General features: G+C 36.9%; 3 protein-coding genes across 5 annotated transcripts in view; all 3 read right to left on the bottom strand.

Moving 5' to 3' along the window:
- Positions 1-2,567, bottom strand: part of LOC556989 (myosin-IIIb) — a 68,761-nt gene extending 66,194 nt beyond the window's left edge. For all 3 annotated transcript variants that reach the window (XR_012386071.1, XM_679943.9, XM_005172588.6), the window contains exons 1-3: positions 2,302-2,567; positions 1,715-1,780; positions 1,493-1,623 (exon numbers count right to left, since the gene is read on the bottom strand). Coding sequence is in view for 2 of the 3 variants with exons in the window: in XM_679943.9 (XP_685035.4) it covers positions 1,493-1,623; positions 1,715-1,780; positions 2,302-2,508 (404 nt within the window). In the remaining variant the exon portion in view is untranslated. The remainder of the gene's footprint in view (positions 1-1,492; positions 1,624-1,714; positions 1,781-2,301) is intronic.
- A 5,035-nt stretch (positions 2,568-7,602) lies between these two features.
- Positions 7,603-16,156, bottom strand: tfpil (tissue factor pathway inhibitor-like). The gene is made up of 6 exons (NM_001386352.1): positions 15,834-16,156; positions 13,213-13,407; positions 11,397-11,564; positions 8,213-8,278; positions 8,033-8,111; positions 7,603-7,942 (listed from the first exon to the last, which is right to left on the bottom strand). The coding sequence occupies exons 1-6, from the start codon at positions 15,901-15,903 to the stop codon at positions 7,885-7,887; spliced, it is 636 nt and encodes a 211-aa protein (NP_001373281.1). The 5' UTR covers positions 15,904-16,156; the 3' UTR covers positions 7,603-7,884.
- A 1,296-nt stretch (positions 16,157-17,452) lies between these two features.
- On the bottom strand, positions 17,453-21,082 carry nxnl2 (nucleoredoxin like 2). The gene is made up of 2 exons (NM_001008630.2): positions 20,626-21,082; positions 17,453-18,903 (listed from the first exon to the last, which is right to left on the bottom strand). The coding sequence occupies exons 1-2, from the start codon at positions 20,925-20,927 to the stop codon at positions 18,735-18,737; spliced, it is 471 nt and encodes a 156-aa protein (NP_001008630.1). The 5' UTR covers positions 20,928-21,082; the 3' UTR covers positions 17,453-18,734.
- Between the last annotated feature and the right edge of the window lie 851 nt (positions 21,083-21,933).

The following is a 21,933-nucleotide window of genomic DNA, read 5'->3' as shown; positions in this document are numbered from 1 at the left end:
CTACTCTTAAAAAATATATATTATATATATATAAATATATAAATATATATATATATATATATATATATATATATATATATAAATAAATATATATATATATAAATATATATATATATATATATATATATATATATATATATATATATAATTTATATATATATATATATATATATATATAAATTATATATATATCTATATATATATATATAAATTATATATATATATATAAATTATATATATATATATATATATATATATAAATTATATATAAATTATATATATATATATATATATATATATATAAATTATATATATATATATATATATATATATATATATATATATAAATTATATATATATATAAATTATATATATATATATATATATATATATATATATATATATATATATATATATACATATACATATATATAGATATATACATATATATATATATATATATATATATATATATATATATATATATATATATATATATATATATGAGCAATTCCATGAAAATGTCAACCTTGCCATGAAAAGAAAAATGTTTTCACCAAAATAGCGAAACCGTTTCTACATTTTTTTGCGCAGGCAAGTGTTTTACAGTAGTTTAAAAATACCTAAAAATGGCTCTGTCAATGTTTTCAAACTATTATATTTGATTTACCAAAGTCAAACAAATGGCAATTTCACATCCGTCACATCCATAACGAAAAAGTGTCACATCCATAACACAGCTTTTCCCTCAAAAATGCAAAAATGTCAAAATAAAATAAAATCAATCAGTTTTGTTCTATAAAGAGCCAACTCTTATCCTTTTGTTGAGCATTATTTATTTTGGGTTGTGCAGTTTAATTCACAGAATTTCTACGAAAAATATTGTATACTGTAAACTTGCAGACTTTTTTGTCACATCCATAACGCTTGTTTATTTTCCTCATTTAAAGTATAAAAAATGTTCACAGATTAAATTTTTTTGATCCCATAACTCTATGGTTAGTTGTTTTGGAAAATATAAACAGATGATTCAATATAATGTTAACGTATACTTTCTCTGCGAATTTATGTTTTGAATTTTTTCTGCAAATGTCACATCCATAACGCTGGAATCAGCCATATATATATCTTTCAGATGCAAACACAAACATCAAATAGACGTCTCCGCAATGCACATGTGCTGGGTTTTAATAAAACAGAATTAAATAACCACAAAAGTCAATAGCTGAAAGCTGAAGTTTCAAATTAGCAGTATGTTTATATAGACTTCTGATTGTGTTTTTATATTAGACAGGCACAAATACTCTTATCTGATTCAGCAAAATTATGGGGGAATGCTAAACTTGTCTATACGTGTCTGAAGAAAAAACAAACATGGCTGGGCAAGAATTTTTTAACTGTACTGACACATGTCACCATTTGACTTTGCAGCTTTACCCTCAAACATGATTTCCTATAGAGAATGTGTTGTTTTTTGGTGATTAGCACAAACCTGATGACGATGCATTGATTCTTAGGTCCCATAGCTAGACGTCCCAGCATGGACTGATAGGCTCGGTCCGCCACAGCGAATATATGCGGGGGTAAAGACTTCTTCTCATGGCACTTATAACGCTGGGATACCTGCACAGGAAATTTAAAACCAACTCAACTATTAATTTCAACGTGTTATTTTGAGTTCTCTTAACTTTTAGCTTCAGGGTCATACTCTTACCTCTTTTTCATAGATGGAAAGATATTTAAATGGATTGATAGCCACCAAGATGTCCCCTATATACGTCTGTAAATATGTCAAACATTTTTGTTAGTCTTCAGTTTCTCACTAATATAAATGAGATTCAGGCAGTGGTATTTAAACACAACTGTCACAGAGAACAGCAGATCATTGTTGTATAGTCTCTAAATAATAAACACAGCTGGTTTTATTTCAGGCTAGACACTAACTTCTTGAGGTAAAGTTGGTTTTGTACTCCCACATTCGTTCATGAACTTGTAACATGGTCTCTGTATTGTTTACCAGGCTAATTTTGAGATATTCAGTCTGAAATAGCATGTAAGTATGACTTCAATACAACATTAGCACTTTTTAATTGACTGTGAATGTTGTAACGTTATTTTGATAGCCATTTGCAGCTCATATGATTTTCATATACTTAAAATGTGTAGATAATACTTTTCTGAAATTATATTATTAATTAGAAAGCCTGCAAGAGCGAATATAAAACCAACTTCACATTATTTCAATGGCTGTTTTGTGAATTTCAAGTCTTTTTCGCCCTTCCACGGTCGTATTTTACTCACATAGATGAGGTTCTGTGTGAAACGTCCAGTCAAAACCTCCAGCAAACATTTCTCGTCCAGCTCAGACAGATTCGCCAGATCTTCAGGCAGGTTTTCCTCCATTATCTCTCTGTCTAATGATCTACGTGAACTTACAAACTTCAAATCTGACTGTCTTTCATTACAAATCAGCAGCTCGTGTTTATATCCACGCTCGGTCACTTTCATGCAGCGGTTTATTCCGTTGGTTCTGACGTGCACGCGCTCTCTCCTCTCTCGGTTTACTCAAGTTTTTTAGTAGTCTCTCTCTCTCTCTCTCTCTCTCTCTCTCTCTCTCTCTCTCTCTCTCTCTCTCTCCGCCCTCGGCTAATAAACACTATCGTTAACCCCTTGTTTGCGTCAGATTTAAAGTCATAGTTCACGCATATTTATTCCCGCTTCCAGCATAAAGGTTAAATATTTAGCAAACAGAAGAACTTAAAGTAACCTTATGTTGAAGCGCTAAGTTACGTGTCTTATGAAAGTGTGTGACAGCTCGAAAAAATGAGGAACTGAAACATCTGCAGCTCGGTGTTATTTTAAAATAAATGGAATAAATTTGAAGTAGAGTAAATTTAGAAAAGGTACAGTACGGCTTAGCTGAATTTAATTTAGAACAACCTTTATTTAATAATAATAATAATAATTGTTATTATTATTATTATTATTATTATTATTATTACTACTACTACTACTATATAATCTAAAACAAAAACAAAAAATCTAAACATACAAAAAAAACATATACACTCACCGGCCACTTTATTAGGTACACCTTACTAGGACCGGGTTGGACCCCCTTTTGCTTTCAGAACTGCCTTAATCCTTCTTGGCATAGATTCAAAAATATACTGGAAATATTCCTCAGAGATTTTGCTCCATATTGACATGATAGCATCACATAGTTCTGCAGATGTGTCGGCTGCACATCCGTGATGACAATCTCCTATTCCACTACATCCCAAAGGGGCTCTATTGGATTGAGCTCTGGTGACTGTGGAGGCCATTTGAGTACAGTGAGCTCATTGTCATGTTCAAGAAACCAGTCTGAGATGATTCACGCTTTATGACATGGTGTTTTATCCTGCTGGAAGTGGTCACTGTGGTCATAAAGGGATGGACATGGTCAGCAACAATACTCAGGTAGGCTGTGGCGTTGACAGGATGATTGGTACTAATGGGCACAAAGTGTGCCAAACAATACCCCCCTCAGCATTACAGCACCACCAGCAGCCTGAACTGTTGATACAAGGCAGGATGGATCCATGCTTTCATGATGTTGATGCCAAATTCTGACCCGACCATCTGATTGTGGCAGCAGAAATGGAGACTCATCAGAGCAGGAAACGTTTCTCCAATCTTCTATTGTCCAGTTTTGGTGAGCCTGTGTGAATTGTAGCTGCAGTTTCCTGTTGTTAGCTGACAGGAGCGGCACCCGGTGTGGTCCTTTGTTGCTGTAGGCCATCCGCCTCAAGGTTGGACGTGTTGTGTGTTCAGAGATGCTCTTCTGCAGACCTCGGTTGTAGCGAGTGCTTATTTGAGTTACTGTTGCCTTTCTATCAGCAGCTCTGGCATCAACAAGACATTTGCGCCCACAGAACTGCCGCTCGCTGGATATTTCCTCTTTGTCAGACCATTCTCTGTAAACCCTAGAGATGGTTGTGCGTGAAAATCCCAGTAGATCAGCAGTTTCTAAAATACACAGACTAGCCCGTCTGACACCAACAACCATGCTACATTCAGAGTCACTAAAATCCCATTTCTTCCCCATTCTGATGCTCGGTTTGAACTGCAGCAGATCATCTCGATCATGTCTACATGCCTAAATGAATTGAGTTGCTGCCATGTGATTGGCTGATTAGACATTTGTGTTAACCAGCAGTTGGAGAGGTGTACCTAATAAAGTGGCCGGTGACTGTACACACCCAGCAGGCACAGGATGTCAACATAAGGTCAGATTGACATTGTACCCCAATATCGCGGGGTTGTTGCATTTTGCTTAGAAAAGAAAATCGGGTTGACTTCAGAACACAAATCGCAACATCAACATCCAACCTAAAATAAACCAAATATCAACGTCATTTGTCGTCATTATTGGATGTCAAAATAATGTTGTCTTTAGACGCTGGCTAGACATTGAATTTTGGTCACGTGACGTCAAAACCTAAATGTAGCCTAATATTTTATTATTTGATCTTTTTAGAATAAAACTAACAATACAATTTTACTCCAATAAATCCAGTAAATCCAGTCAAATTAAATGTTCAAGTGTTTACTTACTATTGTTTTTTCCCCGTAACTGCATATCACTGAAATGTATAATTACTAAATAGCTACTAAACTAAAACAGCTTTACTGATATAAATAAGTACAAAGAATATTGTTTTGAAGTGAGTCTGAGCATAATCATGTGGACGTTCAGATTAAAGACACACACACACACACACACACACACACACACACACACACACACACACACACACACACACACACACACAATAATCAGGTGAATAATCTGGATACAGTGTTCACTACAGGTTAATGATTCTTACATTTTTCCAGTATCTGTGACTGATGTGTTTTATGGAAACACGTCATCATATTCTCGATGATGTAATTGATCATGTGATGGAGAATTGACACCCGTCCCAGAGTAAATTACTGGAATTTACTGGAGTAATTTAGATGCTTCCTCCATGACCTAATTCATTTACAGTTGAAGTCAGAATGATTAGCCCCCCTGTTTATTTTTTCGCCAATTTCTGTTTAGCGGAGAGCAGATTTTTTTTCAACACATTTTTATACAATAGTTTTAATAACTCATCTCTAATAACTGATTTATTTTATCTTTGCCATGATGACAGTAAATAATATTAGACTAGATATTTTTCAAGACACTTCTATACAGCTTAAAGTGACATTTAAAGGCTTAACTAGGTTAATTAGGTTAACTAGGCAGGTTAATTAGGCAAGTTGTTGTATGCTGATGGTTTGTTCTGTAGACTATTGAAAAAAATATAGCTTAAAGGGGCTAATAATATTGCTCCTTTTTTTTTTTTTTTTTTTTTACTAAAAACTGCTTTTATTATTGCTAAAATAAAACAAATAGGACTTATTCCAAAAGAAAAAAAATATTATCAGACATACTGTGAAAATTTCCTTGCTCTGTTAAACATCATTTGGGAAATATTTAATAAAAGAAAGAAACTGCTGTGAAGTGGACCAGTCCCTCCTGCAGCAAAACAGCCCCACAACATGATGCTGCCGCCCCCATACTGCACAGTTGGGATGGTGTTCCTAGGCTTGTAAGCTTTCCCCTTTGTCCTCCAGATGTAACACTAGTCATTATTATACATTAGAGCACGGGACATGTCTCCAAACATTATTCTTTTTCCCAGTGTAATTTAGCTAACTGTAATCTGGCTTTGTTGTTGATTCTGGCTTGTTGATTTTCTCATGTTGTCACACAAGGAAGCAGTGTGTTTGAGGTTTTCCCTCAACACTATTCTACAGTTGTGCCTCCAATTAACTCAAATGTTGTCAATTAGCCAATCAGAAACTTCCAAAGCCTTGACCCCATCATCTGAGCTGTTTCAGAGGCAGAATAATCTTATTGCGTGTAAACTTGACATTCAAGAAAAAATAGAACAATTTCTCAACAAATATATCTCTCATTATTCTGCTAATAAGCAGAAACTACGTTGATAATCCAAACTTACCTAAAAGAGAAAAAGTTTAGTCACATCAACATCTGACTTCTTAAATAATTATGTGCCTTTTTATACGGTGGATGTAAACTTCTGGGTTTAACCTAAGATGTTCACGCTATGGTTGTTTATTCCACCAAAACGCCAGTAAAAACTTTAATTATCGCAAAACCAGACGGAGATTTCATTGCAACACACGGCAGGGTATGTTATTTATATTCTCATGGATTTTGTATAGGTGTTTGTCTGATTTGCATATAACACATTAACATATTTATACACATAGTTAGGCCTGTTTATAATCTTTAATGGTGCTGTCAAACGAATTATCGCAATTAAAAAAGAGTTTGCACACATGGATGTATTGAAGAAATGTTTATTACATGCTGACTTTTCTTCCGGTTTTCAGCCAGTTTCTTGAACTTTCCCCCTTTATGAGTAAAAACTTCTGGAGGTCTATAAAAGCTGTCCGGCATTTCTTATTTTGGCTGATTTAAATGAGCAATATCACACGAGTAGTAGTGTGATATGGCTGTATATCGGCACTGGTGGGAGGCGTGCAATGCTTAGTGCAACCACCAGTGCCGATATACAGCCATATCGCACTGCTACTCGTGTGATATTGCGTTTATACAACAGTTTGACTGCAAAATTGTGTATATAAAAACAAAATTAAACACGGAGAGTCTCAAAAACCCTTTTGTATGAGGAACTACTTTCTTCCGCATTGGATTCAAATCATAAGCTGACAGTTAAACAGCTGAGCAGGCATCTTTTGAAGATTCTAACGACACTTTAGATCTGTAGAGTCTGCTTGTTGCTGGCTGTATGTGGGCGGAGTAATACAAAAAGGGTAAAGAGGCTGTACAGGTGCTGATATTACCAAAGAGCTTAGAATGACTAAGAGGCGACACTCAATAGAACGTTCCATTGCAACAGCAGCGCTCAGTAACAGCCTTGGATTCCACCATTTTGGAGTGAAAGCGATCGGCCGTCCATTGGATCTCATTACTTTTGCGATGGCAAGCAGCTACTTTGTTTTTTATTTATCCATTTAAAAAGCATATTAAAGCTGAGATACAACCTAAAAGACGACAATACAACACTTATTATCACAATCATCAGCACTTTTAATAGTTTATTTCACAGACTTATAATTTGCTGTAGTTCTGTTGGAGTTTTCATTCCAAAATGGCCGCCGCGCCCTCTAGTGGCTGTTTACCAAATTACACTAGAGTGTCGCCTCTTGGTCATTCTCTAAGCTCTTTGATATTACTTAAATCAAATTCGAGAACCAGACAGAACTGTTCTATAAACAATTATAAACAACATAAAACAGAAATATTTTGATGTTATGATAGCGATTTATATGTAGAAGAACAACTTCCCACCCTCCATCTGAATTTCGCAGCTCATCAATAAGGTCATGGGAAAACAACCTCAGACAGCAAAATGGGCAGCTTCTGGAGGCTATAATAAATAATCCGATAGGTATTTTGAGCTGAAACTTTGCAGACACATTCTGGAGACACCAAAGTCTTCTCTTAAATCTTGTAAATAACGTATTAAAGCAGTGTAGAACAAAAAAGGAGAGATTTATTTGTTACATCATCAATGCATCATCTTAGTAAGTACATGTCAAATCTGCTGCGGTATAAAACAAACAGGAGGACTGTTTAATGATTAACAGAACATTACTGAACTCTTACAGTCAAACAACATTTCATAGACGACACATGGCCTACATCTAACAGTTTAACCCCTTGTTGAATGACTTTTCTAACGTGGCTGTAGTATAAATGGTACAAAAGCAGGAGGAGTGTATGTACAGAGAGACTAATGCTGTGAACAGACAGATCTACTTCAGCTCAATATCAGATGTCGGCACCGGCTTCCTCTCGGACTTCTTGCTTTTCCTATTAATGAAAAGAACAGCTTTAGATACACTGGATAATATTACATGGTAAAAGAGCTGTATTGCCACCATTTCCCATTTCAGTACTTACTTTTGGAGCACAAACATGACGACTGCAGCAATGACGGCACCGGCAAACACAAGCCCACCCAGAACCCCCACAATCAGCCCTGAGAGACACACACACACACACTTTATTTACAGCTCTGAAACATGTTGTGAGAACAGCAGTGGGTTAATGATGATGATGATGATGATGATGATGTCTAACCTGCATCAACAGTCTTCTCATCAGGGTTGGGCAGATCTGCAGCTCCCATCAGTCGGCCAGAGCGCGCTGTCGAAACACATGCAGATATTAAGACACACTGACCTCTGCTGGACAACAGAGGAACACACACTCTGCACACTCACTGGAAACAATCTGCACCCTTACGTTCAGAATGCTTCATCCTGTGTGATTTATGCGCATGTTTACACATCAGGGCCTCAACTTTGGTCCCCATTACTATTAATATTGTATGGCCTCTAAGGACTTCAGTATTTTAGTCAGACTGAAATTATATCATGCTGTCAAAATAATCATGTACACTCACCGGCCACTTTATTAGGTACACCTGTCTAACTGCTCGTTAACTAATCCGCCAATCACATGGCAGCAACTCAATGCATTTAGGCATGGTCAAGATGATCTGCGGCAGTTCAAAGCGAGCATCAGAATGGGGAAGAAAGGGGATTTAAGTGACTTTGAACACGGCATGACCAGACGGGCTGGTCTGAGTATTTCAGAAACTGCTGATCTACTGGGATTTTTATGCACAACCATCTCTAGGGTTCGAGCTGATAGAGAGGCAACAGTAACTCAAATAAGCACCCGTTACAACCGAGCTCTGCAGAAGAGCATCTCTGAACACACAACACGTCCAACCTTGAGGCGGATGGGCTACAGCAGCAGAAGACCACACCGGGTGCCACTCCTGTCAGCTAAGAACAGGAAACTGAGGCTACAATTCACACAGACTCACCAAAACTGGACAATAGAAGATTGGAGAAACGTTGCCTGCTCTGATGAGTTGATTTCTGCTTATCAGACATTCGGATGGTCGGGTCAGAATTTGCCGTTAACAACATAAAATCATGGATCCATCCTGCCTTAAATCAATGGTTCAAGCTTCTGCTGGTGGTGTAATGGTGTGGGGGAGATTTTCTTGGCACACTTTGGGCCGATTAGTACCAATTGAGCATCGTGTCGACACCACAGTCTACCTGAGTATTGTTGCTGATCATGTCCATCCCTTTATGAGCACAGTGTCTCCATCTTCTGATGGCTACTTCCAGCAGGATAACGCACCATGTCATAAAGCGTGAATCATCTCAGACTGGTTACTTGAACATGACAATGAGTTCACTGCACTCAAATGGCCTCCACAGTCATCAGTTCTCAATCCAATAGAGCAGCTTTGGGATGTGGTGAAACGGGAGATTGGCATCATGGATGTGCAGTCGACAAATCTGCAGCAACTGCGTGATGCTATCATGACAATATGGAGCAAAATCTCTGAGGAATATTTCCAGAACCTTGTTGAATCCATGCCATGAAGGATTAAGAGGCAGAACAGGGTCCAACCTGGTACTAGTAAGTACCTAAATAAGTGGCTGGTGAATGTATATCATCTTTCAATTATCATCTTATAGCAGTAATATCTGACATCCTCTTTTGACTTTATTTGTTTATTTAACATTTAAGAAATGACTCTTTATTAGATCCAGTTACTCGCATAATTTAATGTGGAACTAATCTGCTCACAACAGGAACAGGTCAGAACTTCAGCTCCAATTGTTGTATGTACACAGTGAATACATAAACTTAAAACTGGATAAGGTCCATGTGAACTGGAAGTTGCTGCAGACTTTTATTTCAGTGTGATGTTCAGTTACACGTGCACAGTAAGGAAACGCATTTCCCTGTACAATGTCCACAGTGAAGTCATGCACATAATATACACATCATACACGACACACACACACACACACACACACATACACACACATATATATATACATACAGAAATGACAGAAGTATAACTATGAAATGTGTGTGCATGTGTGTGTGTATGTATGTATGTATGTATGTATGTATGTGTGTGGGGGTGTGTGTGTGTGTGTGTGTGTACACACACACACACACACACACACACACACATACATACAGAGAAATGACAGAAGTATAACTATGAAATGTGTTTGTATATATATTATAAATATCTATGAATGTAAATATTATATAATACTGATTGTGGAGTAATGTAAACAGATGTAAACAATGTATAGTAGTTGTTTAAAATTGTGCTTATTATGCAAAAAGTGTCTAGTGCAATTGGCGTATGTGCAAACAACAGTATAACGGCCGGAGCAGATTGAGTGCAATTGCATGCATTTATAGTGCAAACTGGAATGAAGAATATAGTGTGCTACTGAGCAAGAAATGAAACCGTTTATGTCCACTGGTTATCCAGTTAAAAGTCTGATAGCTGATGGAGAGTTCTTGAGTCTGGCAGTCCTGCATCTCCTTCGCCCTGAGGGCAGGAGTCTGAATATTTTGTGTAGTGGGTGCGAGGGCTCTTTCAGGATGGAGGCAGCTCTCTTGTGGACTGATGTTTGATGAATTTCAAACGGAATATTGAGTAGGGGGGCGGGGTTTAGTTTAGTCTTTTTATTCTCATCGTTCACTCTAAGTGAGGGGTGTGGCTAATCATATTTCTACCAGTCTGTCAAAATGACATCATCAAAGAATTTCAGACATTCCAGAGTAGAAGGCCGTACTCTCACTAGGCACGCTTCACTTGAACCGTGCTGAAGCGCGGTTGTGCCCCCATCCCTCTTCCCTGATGGCCTGCACTCACACTGCATCTTCACTTTTGAGCCTTTCGAAGTCATGCTTACGTCACTGATGATGCGACTGTTTAACAGAAGAGAAGCGCTCTCGCTTAGCACAGTGGAGATTGCTTAAGTTATATCATTCATTTTCATTTTGGCTTAGTCCTTTTATTAATCTGGGGTCGCCACAGTGGAATGAACCGCCAACTTATCTAGCATATGTTTTACGCAGCAGATGCAACCCATCACTGGGAAGCATCCATACACACTCATTTACACTCATACACTACAGACAATTTAGCCTACCCACTTCACCTGTACCGCATGTTTTTGAACTTGTGATGGAAACCGGAGTAAACCCACGCGAATGCAGGGAGAACATGCAAACTCCACACAGAAACACCAACTGACCCAGCCGAGGCTCGAAACAACGACCTTCTTGCTGTGAGGCGACAGCACCACCTACTGCGCCAACATTATTAACTATTTATCACACAATTAACTAATTATTAACAATGTGAGCAACAAAAGTAGAAGCAAAGCTGATTAAAAAGCTGTAAAAAGAGTCTTGAACTGACCGAGACAGGTCTGCTGACATTCTTCTCGAGACTCGAATCGGTTGGCATTTCCTCTGCAGCCTCTGTATATGAACATGCGGCAGATCTTCTCCTCAGCGTTGTAATAATACATGGGAAATAAAGCGAAACAGGTTCCTTCATCCATCTCCATTGAGCAAATTGATGTTTCTGATGAACATGAAGGCAAGAGAGAAGATCTCAGTGTAAAGAGCAGTTTCAGGGTTATGGATGTGACGTTTACTGTAAAAACTTAAAATATAAATTCAAAGTTAAGGGATCAAAAAATATCAATCTGCTTTACATTGTGTTATGAACGTGACAGAATTAGGTTTTTATTAACATAATTTGTAGAAATTCTGTTAATTAAGGATCATATTGGCTCACTATAGAACAACAACAACAAATATATATATAAATTTAATATAATTTATATATATATATTGTTGGAAAAAAGGAATCTTTTTATTATTATTTTTGTCTCTTTATATATATATATATATATATATATATATATATATAATATATATATATATATATATATATATATATATATATATATATATATATATATATATATACACTCACCGGCCACTTTATTAGGTACACCTCTCCAACTACTTGTTAATGCACATGTCTAATCAGCCAATCACATGGCAGCAACTCAATGCATTTCGGCATGTAGAGATGGTCAAGATGATCTGCTGCAGTTCAAACCGAGCATTAGAATGGGAAGGAAAGGGGATTCAGTATGTTGGGATTCAGTATGTTGTCAGCATGGTTGTTGGTGCCAGACGGGCTGGTCTGAGTATTTCAGAAACTGCTGATCTACTGGGATTTTCACGCACAACCATCTCTAGGGTTTACAGAAAATGGTCCAAAAAAGTGAAAATGGTTCCATCGGCGCAATGCCTTGGTGATGCCAGAGGTCAGAGGAGAATGGCCAGATTGGTTCCAGCTGATAGAAAGGCAACAGTAACTCAAATAACCACTCGATATAACCGAGGTCTGCAGAAGAGCATCTCTGAACACACAACACGTCCAACCTTGAAGCAGATGGGCTACAGCAGCAGAAGACCACACCGGGTGCCGCTCCTGTCAGCTAAGAACAGGAAACTGAGGCTACAATTCACACAGCCTCACCAAAACTGGACAATAGAAGATTGGAGAAACGTTGCCTGCTCTGATGAGTCTTCATTTCTGCTGCCACATTCAGATGGTCGGGTCAGAATTTGGCATCAACAACATGAAAGCATGGATCCATCCTGCCTTGTATCAACAGTTCAGGCTGCTGGTGGTGATGTAACAACAGTGTACTCATCTTCTGATGGCTACTTCCAGCAGGATAACACACCATGTCATCTCAGACTGGTTTCTTGAACATGACAATGAGTTCACTGTACTTAAATGGCCTCCACAGTCACCAGAGCTGAATCCAATAGAGCACATTTGGGATGTGGTGGAACGGGAGATTGGCATCATGGATGTGCAGCCGACAAATCTGCAGCAACTGTGTGATGCTATCATGACAATATGGAGCAAAATCTCTGAGGAATATTTCCAGTATCTTGTTGAGTCTGTGCCATGAAGGATTAAGGCCGTTCTGAAGGCAAAAGGGGTCCAACCGGGTACTAGTAAGCTGTACCTAATAAAGTGGCCAGTGACTATATATATTCTGTATGTATTTTACAGAGACATTTTTGAGTATTTTTAAAGTGCTGTACAATACAAGCCTACACAAACAACTCTTTTAATTGCATTGTCGACATGGAATTGCTCTAAACCGAACACATGCTCTGTGTTTTACTGTGAGTTTTACCATCAGTGGGGTAAATCTGGAGGGCTTTAGGAGAGCATGCTTTCACACACTCTTTATCGCTGTCGAATCGGTTGCCGTTCCCGCCTGTTCCCTTAAAGTAGAAGGGCACACAGGAATCTGCTTGCAGATCATAGAAATATTTCTTAATCTTTTCTGTTCCCGTTCCTTCATCTTTTTGACCTGTGCATTTTGGGCCTGAGGAAAAACAGAAATGATTAATCATTAATATCTTGTCAAAAGTTGTCAAATATCTGGTCAAAGATAAAAAAAGCAATATTTATTTAAACAAAAGGTTAAAATAAGGATTTAAACTATTTAACTGGAGTGGTTTTCATAATTTTGGACATGCTTAAAGGTCGTGTGAAATTAAAAATAACGTTATTTAGATGTTAGCATCAGTAGTTTTAATATCTATAAGCTAGTGTGCTCCAGAACAATGACAACATTTGCGTTTAGAAGATATAAAACTGATATAAACACTAATATAAATGAATAATCGGAGTCACCTCATACTTCAGTTTCTCATCAAATCATCCAACCAATCAGATGCTCTCTAGTGTCTGACATGCCCCGCCCCCATCTCATTTGATGCACTTGAGCTTAACTACTCTCACAGGCAGAGCAGTGATACAACAAAACTCTATTGGCTGTTTTTTTTAAAGGGGGAGGGGCTAATATATGCCCTGCCCTACATCAAACACTGAATAAAAATGCACATTTCAAATCACTTCACAAGACCTGTTACATGACAAAAAATACTATAGTAATTTATATTAAATAGCATACTATAGTGATTTTGAGCTATACTATAGTAAAGTACTTAAATTAATCTGTTGTGGTGATACTGTAGTTGCTGGTTACCCAATAAACAAATACTCAATACTGAACTTTTCTTCAACTATAGGGTATGATATACTACAATGCACCACAGTTTACTGTAGTAAAACTAAGGTATACTACAATAGTTATTACAGATTATCATTCATTTTCCTTCAGCTTAATCCCTTTATTTATCAGGGGTAGCCACAGCGGAATGAACCGCCAACTTATCCAGCATATGTTTTACACAGCAGATGCCCTTCCAGCTGCAACCCATCACTGGGAATACAGTTTATCAGTTCACTATATAGTTAATACTACAGTGTGCTGTGGTGTTTATTAAAAAGTGATGTAAATGCTATAATATCCACAGTATTATATATTATAGGATAGTATGGTTAAAAAATACTAATATAAATATTTACTATAGTATTTGACATGAGGTTGGTTACATTTCCTGATCTCACAGTATGGCAAACTGTTGTAGTTAACAGGAAACATTATCTCAACTCTGGCTAATGTTCTAACAGCGTTCATGCTAAGTCAATAGAAGACAGTTTTACTGCTGGTTTCAGATTCAAAAGTCACATTTTAATAAAGTTTGCAGAATTATAAAACAGAATTCAAACAGATCCTTTCATTATTGTAATGTTCACAGAATAAAGAAGTTTAACTACATTAAGAAACGTTTGAAAAAAAGAGACTTTATTGACATTTTTATTAGACTGAAGTGGTACATTGTCTGGGTTGTTGTATAAATTACGGTACAAAAACCTGCTAATAAACTGCAAGTACTTCAAGTATTTAACAAATAATTATATATTAGGTCTTACACAATATATCGTTTTTAACTACTAAAACATTTCTCTTTAATAAACAGCCCTGATTTTTTTTTAATCAAAAAAAGTCGACAGAGCAGACATCAACATGCCATAATTCAATTCCTTATTGTAAAACAAACAGGAAACATCTGAGAATCACAAAATACTGAAATGAATATTTATTCATTCTCATCATGTTTTACAAAAGGAAACATGATTTCTTAGAAATTATTAGGCTAATTTCCTCCTGTATCAAAGTAACTTGGTGGATTTTAAGTGTAGAATTGGATCACAAACAACACTATTGTCTTAAAAGCATCTTTACACAGCCGTGTTTGTTCAGAATGGGGTTTATGCAGAAAGACTTTTAATTTTCAATAAACCAGCTCAAGTGCTTCCGGTAAACTGTCATGCCAAGACGTCAACGTCGTCTTTAAAATCAAGTTTCTTAAAAAATTCTATTCTCTTCACTGCCTGATTGATATTCGATATGAAGTGGGTCTCAGATCAGAAAAGAAGCAGTGAAATAAATCCCATTGTTCTGCGCCAAGTCTTTAAAATATGTAAATATATTGAACCACAGTATTTTTAATGGAGTTTCTAGGCTCACCTGCTGCTCCTATGCTTGCGTTTAAAATTGCATCACGTTTTACGCTTGAACGACTAAATGAATGCTTAAATCTATTTAACTAATTATATTTTATTGAAATTATATTAATGGTGGAAAAGTCACCAAATGAAAGTCATAATAGTCACATGAGCCGTTTAATGGTGGCTCCAAGGCGCTATGATGCAATAAACGGTTTTTGTAGCGGACGGTTTGCGTATACACACTATTTTTGAACAATTATGTCGCTTTCGGTTGGTTTCTGTACTGTGTAAAGATGCTTTCAGAACAATTTTGGAAAAACTACACTTGAAATGTCGACTACTATAAACACTTTCTGTGGAGGACTATATTATAACTCAGTCAAAACTCACCGGGTGATGAAGCCGAGACGCATCCAGAGCCCACGACGGCCAGCAGAAGGTACAGTGTTGATCTCCTCATGATAAATCTGGTCAGTTTGTCTCGTTAACCGCTTCTTCTGCTCAAACTGGCTCGAATATGTCCGGCCCGCGTCCTTTAGACCCTCTTATCAGCTCAGTTTTTATGATCAGGGTGTGTTTCTCTCACATTGAGGCCAGTTTCAGTCATAAAACATGACGGTCGTTCAACTGAACTGATCTAACTAACGTTAACGTTACTGTACTTTCTGTGAAACCTGCACACGACGGCAAATACAACTCAGAAATGATTCATCTGGATATGAAAATACATGGACAGTAAACAGGTGAAACTCAAAATTAAGTTAGTTATTAGCCCTCCTGTGAAATGTGGACTGTTTTGTCAATTTTTTCACAAGTCATCGTTTGTACGAGTGATTGAAGAATCTTTCACAGTAGCATTTCAGTTTCGTTTTAGTTTAACTGGAATAAAAGCTGTTTTTAAAATTTCTTAAAATCATTTCAGGGTGAATATTATCAGGCTTCTTAAAGGGATAGTTCCCCCAGAAATTTCTGTCATCATTCTCTCACACTCACACTCACACACACACACACACACACACACACACACACACACACACACACACACACACACACACACAAAGATATTTTGAAGAATGCTGAAATCCTGTAACTTTCAATAGGGAAAACAAATACTATGGAAGTAAACAATTACAGGTTTTCAGCATTATTTAAAATATCTTCTTTTGTGTTAAAAAAAATCTCAAAAAGGTTTATAACCACTTGAGTGTGAGTAAATAGTGAGTACATTTTCATTTTTGGGTGAACTATCCCTTTAAGGAATACTAGTATCTTGCAATCCACAGTATCTAGATATATATTATTAAACATGTTTGGATGTAACCCCATTTGTAATCTTTTTAACATTTTCATAAGTAACTGTAATTTAATTACAAATTTTTTCTCTCAATAACTGTAACAAATTACTGTTAATTATTGTAATTAAATTACGTAACGCCATTACATATAACTAGTTACTCCCCAACACTGCGCGTTAATGTGGAGACATGGTTATACATGTCAATCAAATTGGTGGGCGGGATAACCACACACCTACGTGAAGTTGCTCAGGGGCCTCAAAATGGGAGGAATTTTGATTCTATTTTAACGTCTGTATTCATTTATTCTATTATTTTCTTTTCGGCTTAGTCCCTTTATTAATCTGGGGTTGCCACGGCAGAACGAACCACCAACTTATCCAGCATATGTTTTACGCAGCGGATGCCCTTTCAGCCGCAGCCCATCACTGGGAAGCATCCACACACACACACACGCTACGGACAATTTAGCCTACCCAATTCACCTGTACCGCATGTCTTTGGGCTTGTGTGGGGAAACTGGAGCACCCGGAGGAAACCCACACGAACATGGGGAGAACATGCAAACTCCACAAAGAAACGGCAACTGACCCAGCCAAGGCTAGAACCAGTGACCTTCTTGCTGTGAGGCGATTGTGCTTCCCACAGCACCATTGTGACGCCACATAGGTTAAAATGTAATTTTAAAAAAAAACTGTACATTACACACAGGTATTCTATTAAAGTATTTATTAATGACTATATGAATGGCTTAATAATTAGCTGAAACTGCAGATTACCCTAGTATGGTATCTCGCTTGGGTATGGTGTAATATAGAGGTATGAGCAATCATGATCCCTCAGCGCAGTATTAGTCACGTCACTGTTGATATAATGAAGGAACGGTTCAACGCTCGTTTCACAACTGAAAGCAAAACAGAGAGCGACAGGGAGCTGAGTGTGGTGGAAAGAAAAAAAACAAACACTCTCCAAGGAGGATCTGTGAGTTTTAATGAGACACGGAGGAACAAGAGGCATTTTGATGATCCATAACAACAGATCTAGTAAACACCTGCTGCACACACACACACACACGCACGTACAATTCAGATTTATTTATTTATTTAAAGGGATAGTTCACCCTAAAATAAACATTTTGGTCTTTAATTTCTCTCCCTTCACAAAAGAAGATATTTTTACGAATGTTGGAAACTGGTAACCATCGACATCCACAGTAGGTAAAACAAATACTATTGAAGTCAATGGTTACCGGTTTCTGATATTTTGACGAATGTTGGAAACCAGTAACCATCAACATCCACAGTAGGAAAAACAAATACTATTGAAGTAAATGGTTACCGGTTCTGATATTTTGATGAATGTTGGAAACTGGTAACCATCGACTTGCACAGTAGGAAAAAAAAAATACTATTAAAGTCAATGTTTACTGGTTTCTGATATTTTGACGAATGTTGGAAACCAGTAACTATCGACATCCACAGTAGGAAAAACATATACTATTGAAGTCAATGGTTACTGGTTTCTGATATTTTGATAAATGTTAGAAACCGGTAACCATCAACCTCCACAGTAAGAAAAACAAATACTATAGAAGTAAATTTTGACAAATGTTGGAAATCGGCAACCATTGACTTCCACAGTAGGAAAAACAAATACTATGAAAGTCAATTGCTATCAGTTTTTAATATTTTGACGATTGTTAGAAACCGGTACCCATCGAAGAACTATTCCTTTAATCAGAGAACATTCATCCAGTATAAATATATTCTTAGAAAAGCAGCTGTATAAAAAAATAAATAGAAAAAGCATCTTAAATATACACTACCTGTCAAAAATGTTCTGTTTCACTACCACAACACATACAAGCAAGTCAAACCAACGCATTGTTGATATGACTAGTCATGTGGACTGTTAACCTAAATAGACTGGTTTAAAGCTTGTTGCATAAAATAGAAAGAGCCCTTGTAAACGGAGAGCAGCATTTTCGTCCTGATTTCTAGCCTTTAAAGTTCTGGAAGATCTCTGCCACCTCGATCCAGCTCCTGAAGCAGGCCAGCCCCTGATCCCGGATCTGCTTTCGGCCCTTGTCAGTGATGACCTGACCATTCTCCTTCACAATCACCAGCTTTGGGACGGCTGTGATGTTGTACCTCTTCTTCAGTTCACTGCGGAAACAGCAGAGAAACACAAACAGATCAAACTCACAACACACACACACACACACACACACATCAGATCAGAATTGACTGTTTAAAACACTTCAACGTGGGCAAAATCATTTGTATGGAAATAAATTATTAAACAATCACTAAATCTAATCCTTTTCATTTAAATTTTTTTTTTTCATAATTTGATTTACACCAAAGAATATAATAATATATAATCAACCTTATTCTTTTACATAAGTGGTGCAGCTGTTGGAAACTTACTGGCTTCCACTCTCATTTTCTCAATCCTTTTAAAGTGTTAAAAACAGCTGGTTATGCTGCTTGATGTTTAAACATGGGATTTATTTTTTTTAAAACTGGCATTTTATAACATTTTTATTTTTATGTACAGCCTCAACAAATAAACAAAACTAGTAACCATTGATTTCTACAGTAGGAAAAACAAATACTATTGAAGTCAATGGGTACTGGTTTCAGATATTTCAATGAATGTTGGAAAACAGTAACCACCACCTCCACAGTAGGAAAAACAAACCCTATGGAAGTCAATGGTTACCGGTTTCCGATATTTTGATGAATGTTAGAAACAGGGAACCATAGACTTCCACAGTAGGAAAAACAAATGCTAACAGACAGATATATTTTATAACAGTCATAATTTATCAAATATAATACTTTGTATTCCTCATCAATAAAAAATAATAATAATAATCTTTTGATCTAAAATAAATTTGAATGTTTTATCAAATTTAACCAGAATATATAAAATTAAATATATAAAAAAGAGAGACAAAATAGCTACAATATAATAACAAAACAAAATAACAGCTAAAAAATAAAAACGTAAAGTTACAATTAAAATCCAGAACTTTTTTCATTTTGATTATTTGTCAGCTGGCAGAAATATCATCAAGATGAAACTTAACACAGCATTTCTGCCATCAGACAAATTAACGATCAAAAATACAAGCAGATTATTGTCTTTCAATGAATACAAACTCATAAATACTGCATGACAAATAATAAACTATCAATCCAAAGGCTGCATAATATTCAGAATTCCCACACATTTAATCAACGGATTTATTGAATTTTTTGAGATTACTTTACATTAATTTAAATGCATAATGTTCACTATGTATGCTCTATAACCTGCAAATAAGCGTCCAAGAACTTTTCATTGCCTTTAAAAACACATCTCTTTATTTATTTTATTTATTTATTGATGTTGCCAGATTTCTATGATGAGTGGAAATACACAAACATTCAATGAAACTACACACACTGTCACTGACTATTTATAAACATAATCCTGTCAGTGTGTGTGTGTTAAACCTCTTAGCATGCACAGAGCTGTAATGAAAGGTTACTGTGTCACTGATGCTCAGGTTTTATTGGGGGTAAAGTTGGTTTTATATTCGCACATTTGAACTTTCCATAATAATATAATCTCAGAAAAGTTTTCTTTGCAAATTCTAAATATTGGATTAATATTAGCAGTCGTTGACTATCAAAGTACAACACTGTTTACAGTCAATGAAATAGTGCTAATGATGCTTTGATGTCATATTTACATGCATTTGCAGACCGAATATTCAGAGTAGAGAAGTAAACATTATAGAAACCGTCTCACAAGTTGTCAATGTACAAAAATGAACGAATATGCGAATATTAAATCAACTTTTCTTCAATTCAAGTTTTGCATGATGGTGAACTCACTGTTTGTATGGGTCTGTCCAGGGTAACGCCAGCCAGTCTCCGTGCATGTCGTGATAATACTCCACCATGTCCTCGGTGGATTTATCTGAGGATATGAAGACGATCTCGAACTGTGCTGGCGGTTCAGTCTCCTCCACCAGCTCCGTGTAAAAGTCGCAGAGCAGCGGAGTGAAGTCCCTGCAGGGCGGACACCAGCCGGCGGAGAAATACAGACCCACCACCTTATTGCGGAGCGCCTCCTCCGGCTCCACCAAATCCCCCTCTTTATTCACCAGCGTCCGGCCTGAAAACACCTCGACCATCGCTGGAGGCTCTCGGTTGCTTTTTACGTTCCCTAAGGTATCGTTTTGTGTCGTAAAAAGTTGTCTGAAGTACGTGTAAAGATTATCCTGAGATTCTTCTTCTGACCGCTTCTGGCTGAGGGGACGCGTATTTACAAACCGCTTCCTACTGTGGTGACGTCGGCTCATGAATATTAATTACTTAACGTTACATTCGACTTCTGATTTGATGACAGAGGCTGATTTAGACTAATGCTCATGAATAATAAATGAGTAAACGCTACAGTTGGCGGGAGAAAAGGTAATTGATATTTCTTTAATTTTAAGTTAATTAAATTTAAATACGCATAAAGAATTACATACTTGTTGCCATCTTGTAAAAATAAATAAATAGTATTAATAAATTACTAAACGGCTCCACCATATTTCTTCTTTATTCACCATCGTCCGGCCTGAAAACACCTCGACCATCGCTAGAGGCTCTCGACTGCTCTTTACGTTCCTTAAAGTATCGTTTTGTGTCGCAAAAAGTTGTCTGAAGATTATCCTGCGAAACATCTGACCACTTTTGGCTGAGGGGACACGTATTTACAAACCCCTACCTACAGTGGTGACGTCGGCTCATGAATATTAATAACCTAACGTTATGTTCGACTTCTGTTTGCTGACAGAGCTATTATTTGCTATTATTCTGTTTGCTATTATTCATGATTAACGCTCATGAATAATAATAATAAGAAGAAGAAAATATCCCCCACACCATTACACCACCATCACCAGCCTGAACAGTAGGTACTAGGCAGGATGGATCCATGCTTTCATGTTGTTGATGCTAAATTCTGACCCGACCATCCGAATGTGTCAGCAGAAATGTAGACTCAGAGCAGGCAACATTTCTCCAATCTTCTATTGTCCAGTTTTGGTGAGCCTGTGTGAATTGTAGCCTCAGTCTCCTGTTGTTAGCTGACAGGAGCGGCACCCGGTGTGCTCTTCTGCTGCTGTAGCCCATCCGCCTCAAGGTTGGCTG

Source organism: Danio rerio, chromosome 10 (assembly GCF_049306965.1).
Source record: "Danio rerio strain Tuebingen ecotype United States chromosome 10, GRCz12tu, whole genome shotgun sequence".
Lineage (NCBI taxonomy): Eukaryota > Metazoa > Chordata > Actinopteri > Cypriniformes > Danionidae > Danio > Danio rerio.
This window is presented reverse-complemented; position numbering and strand designations above follow the sequence as displayed.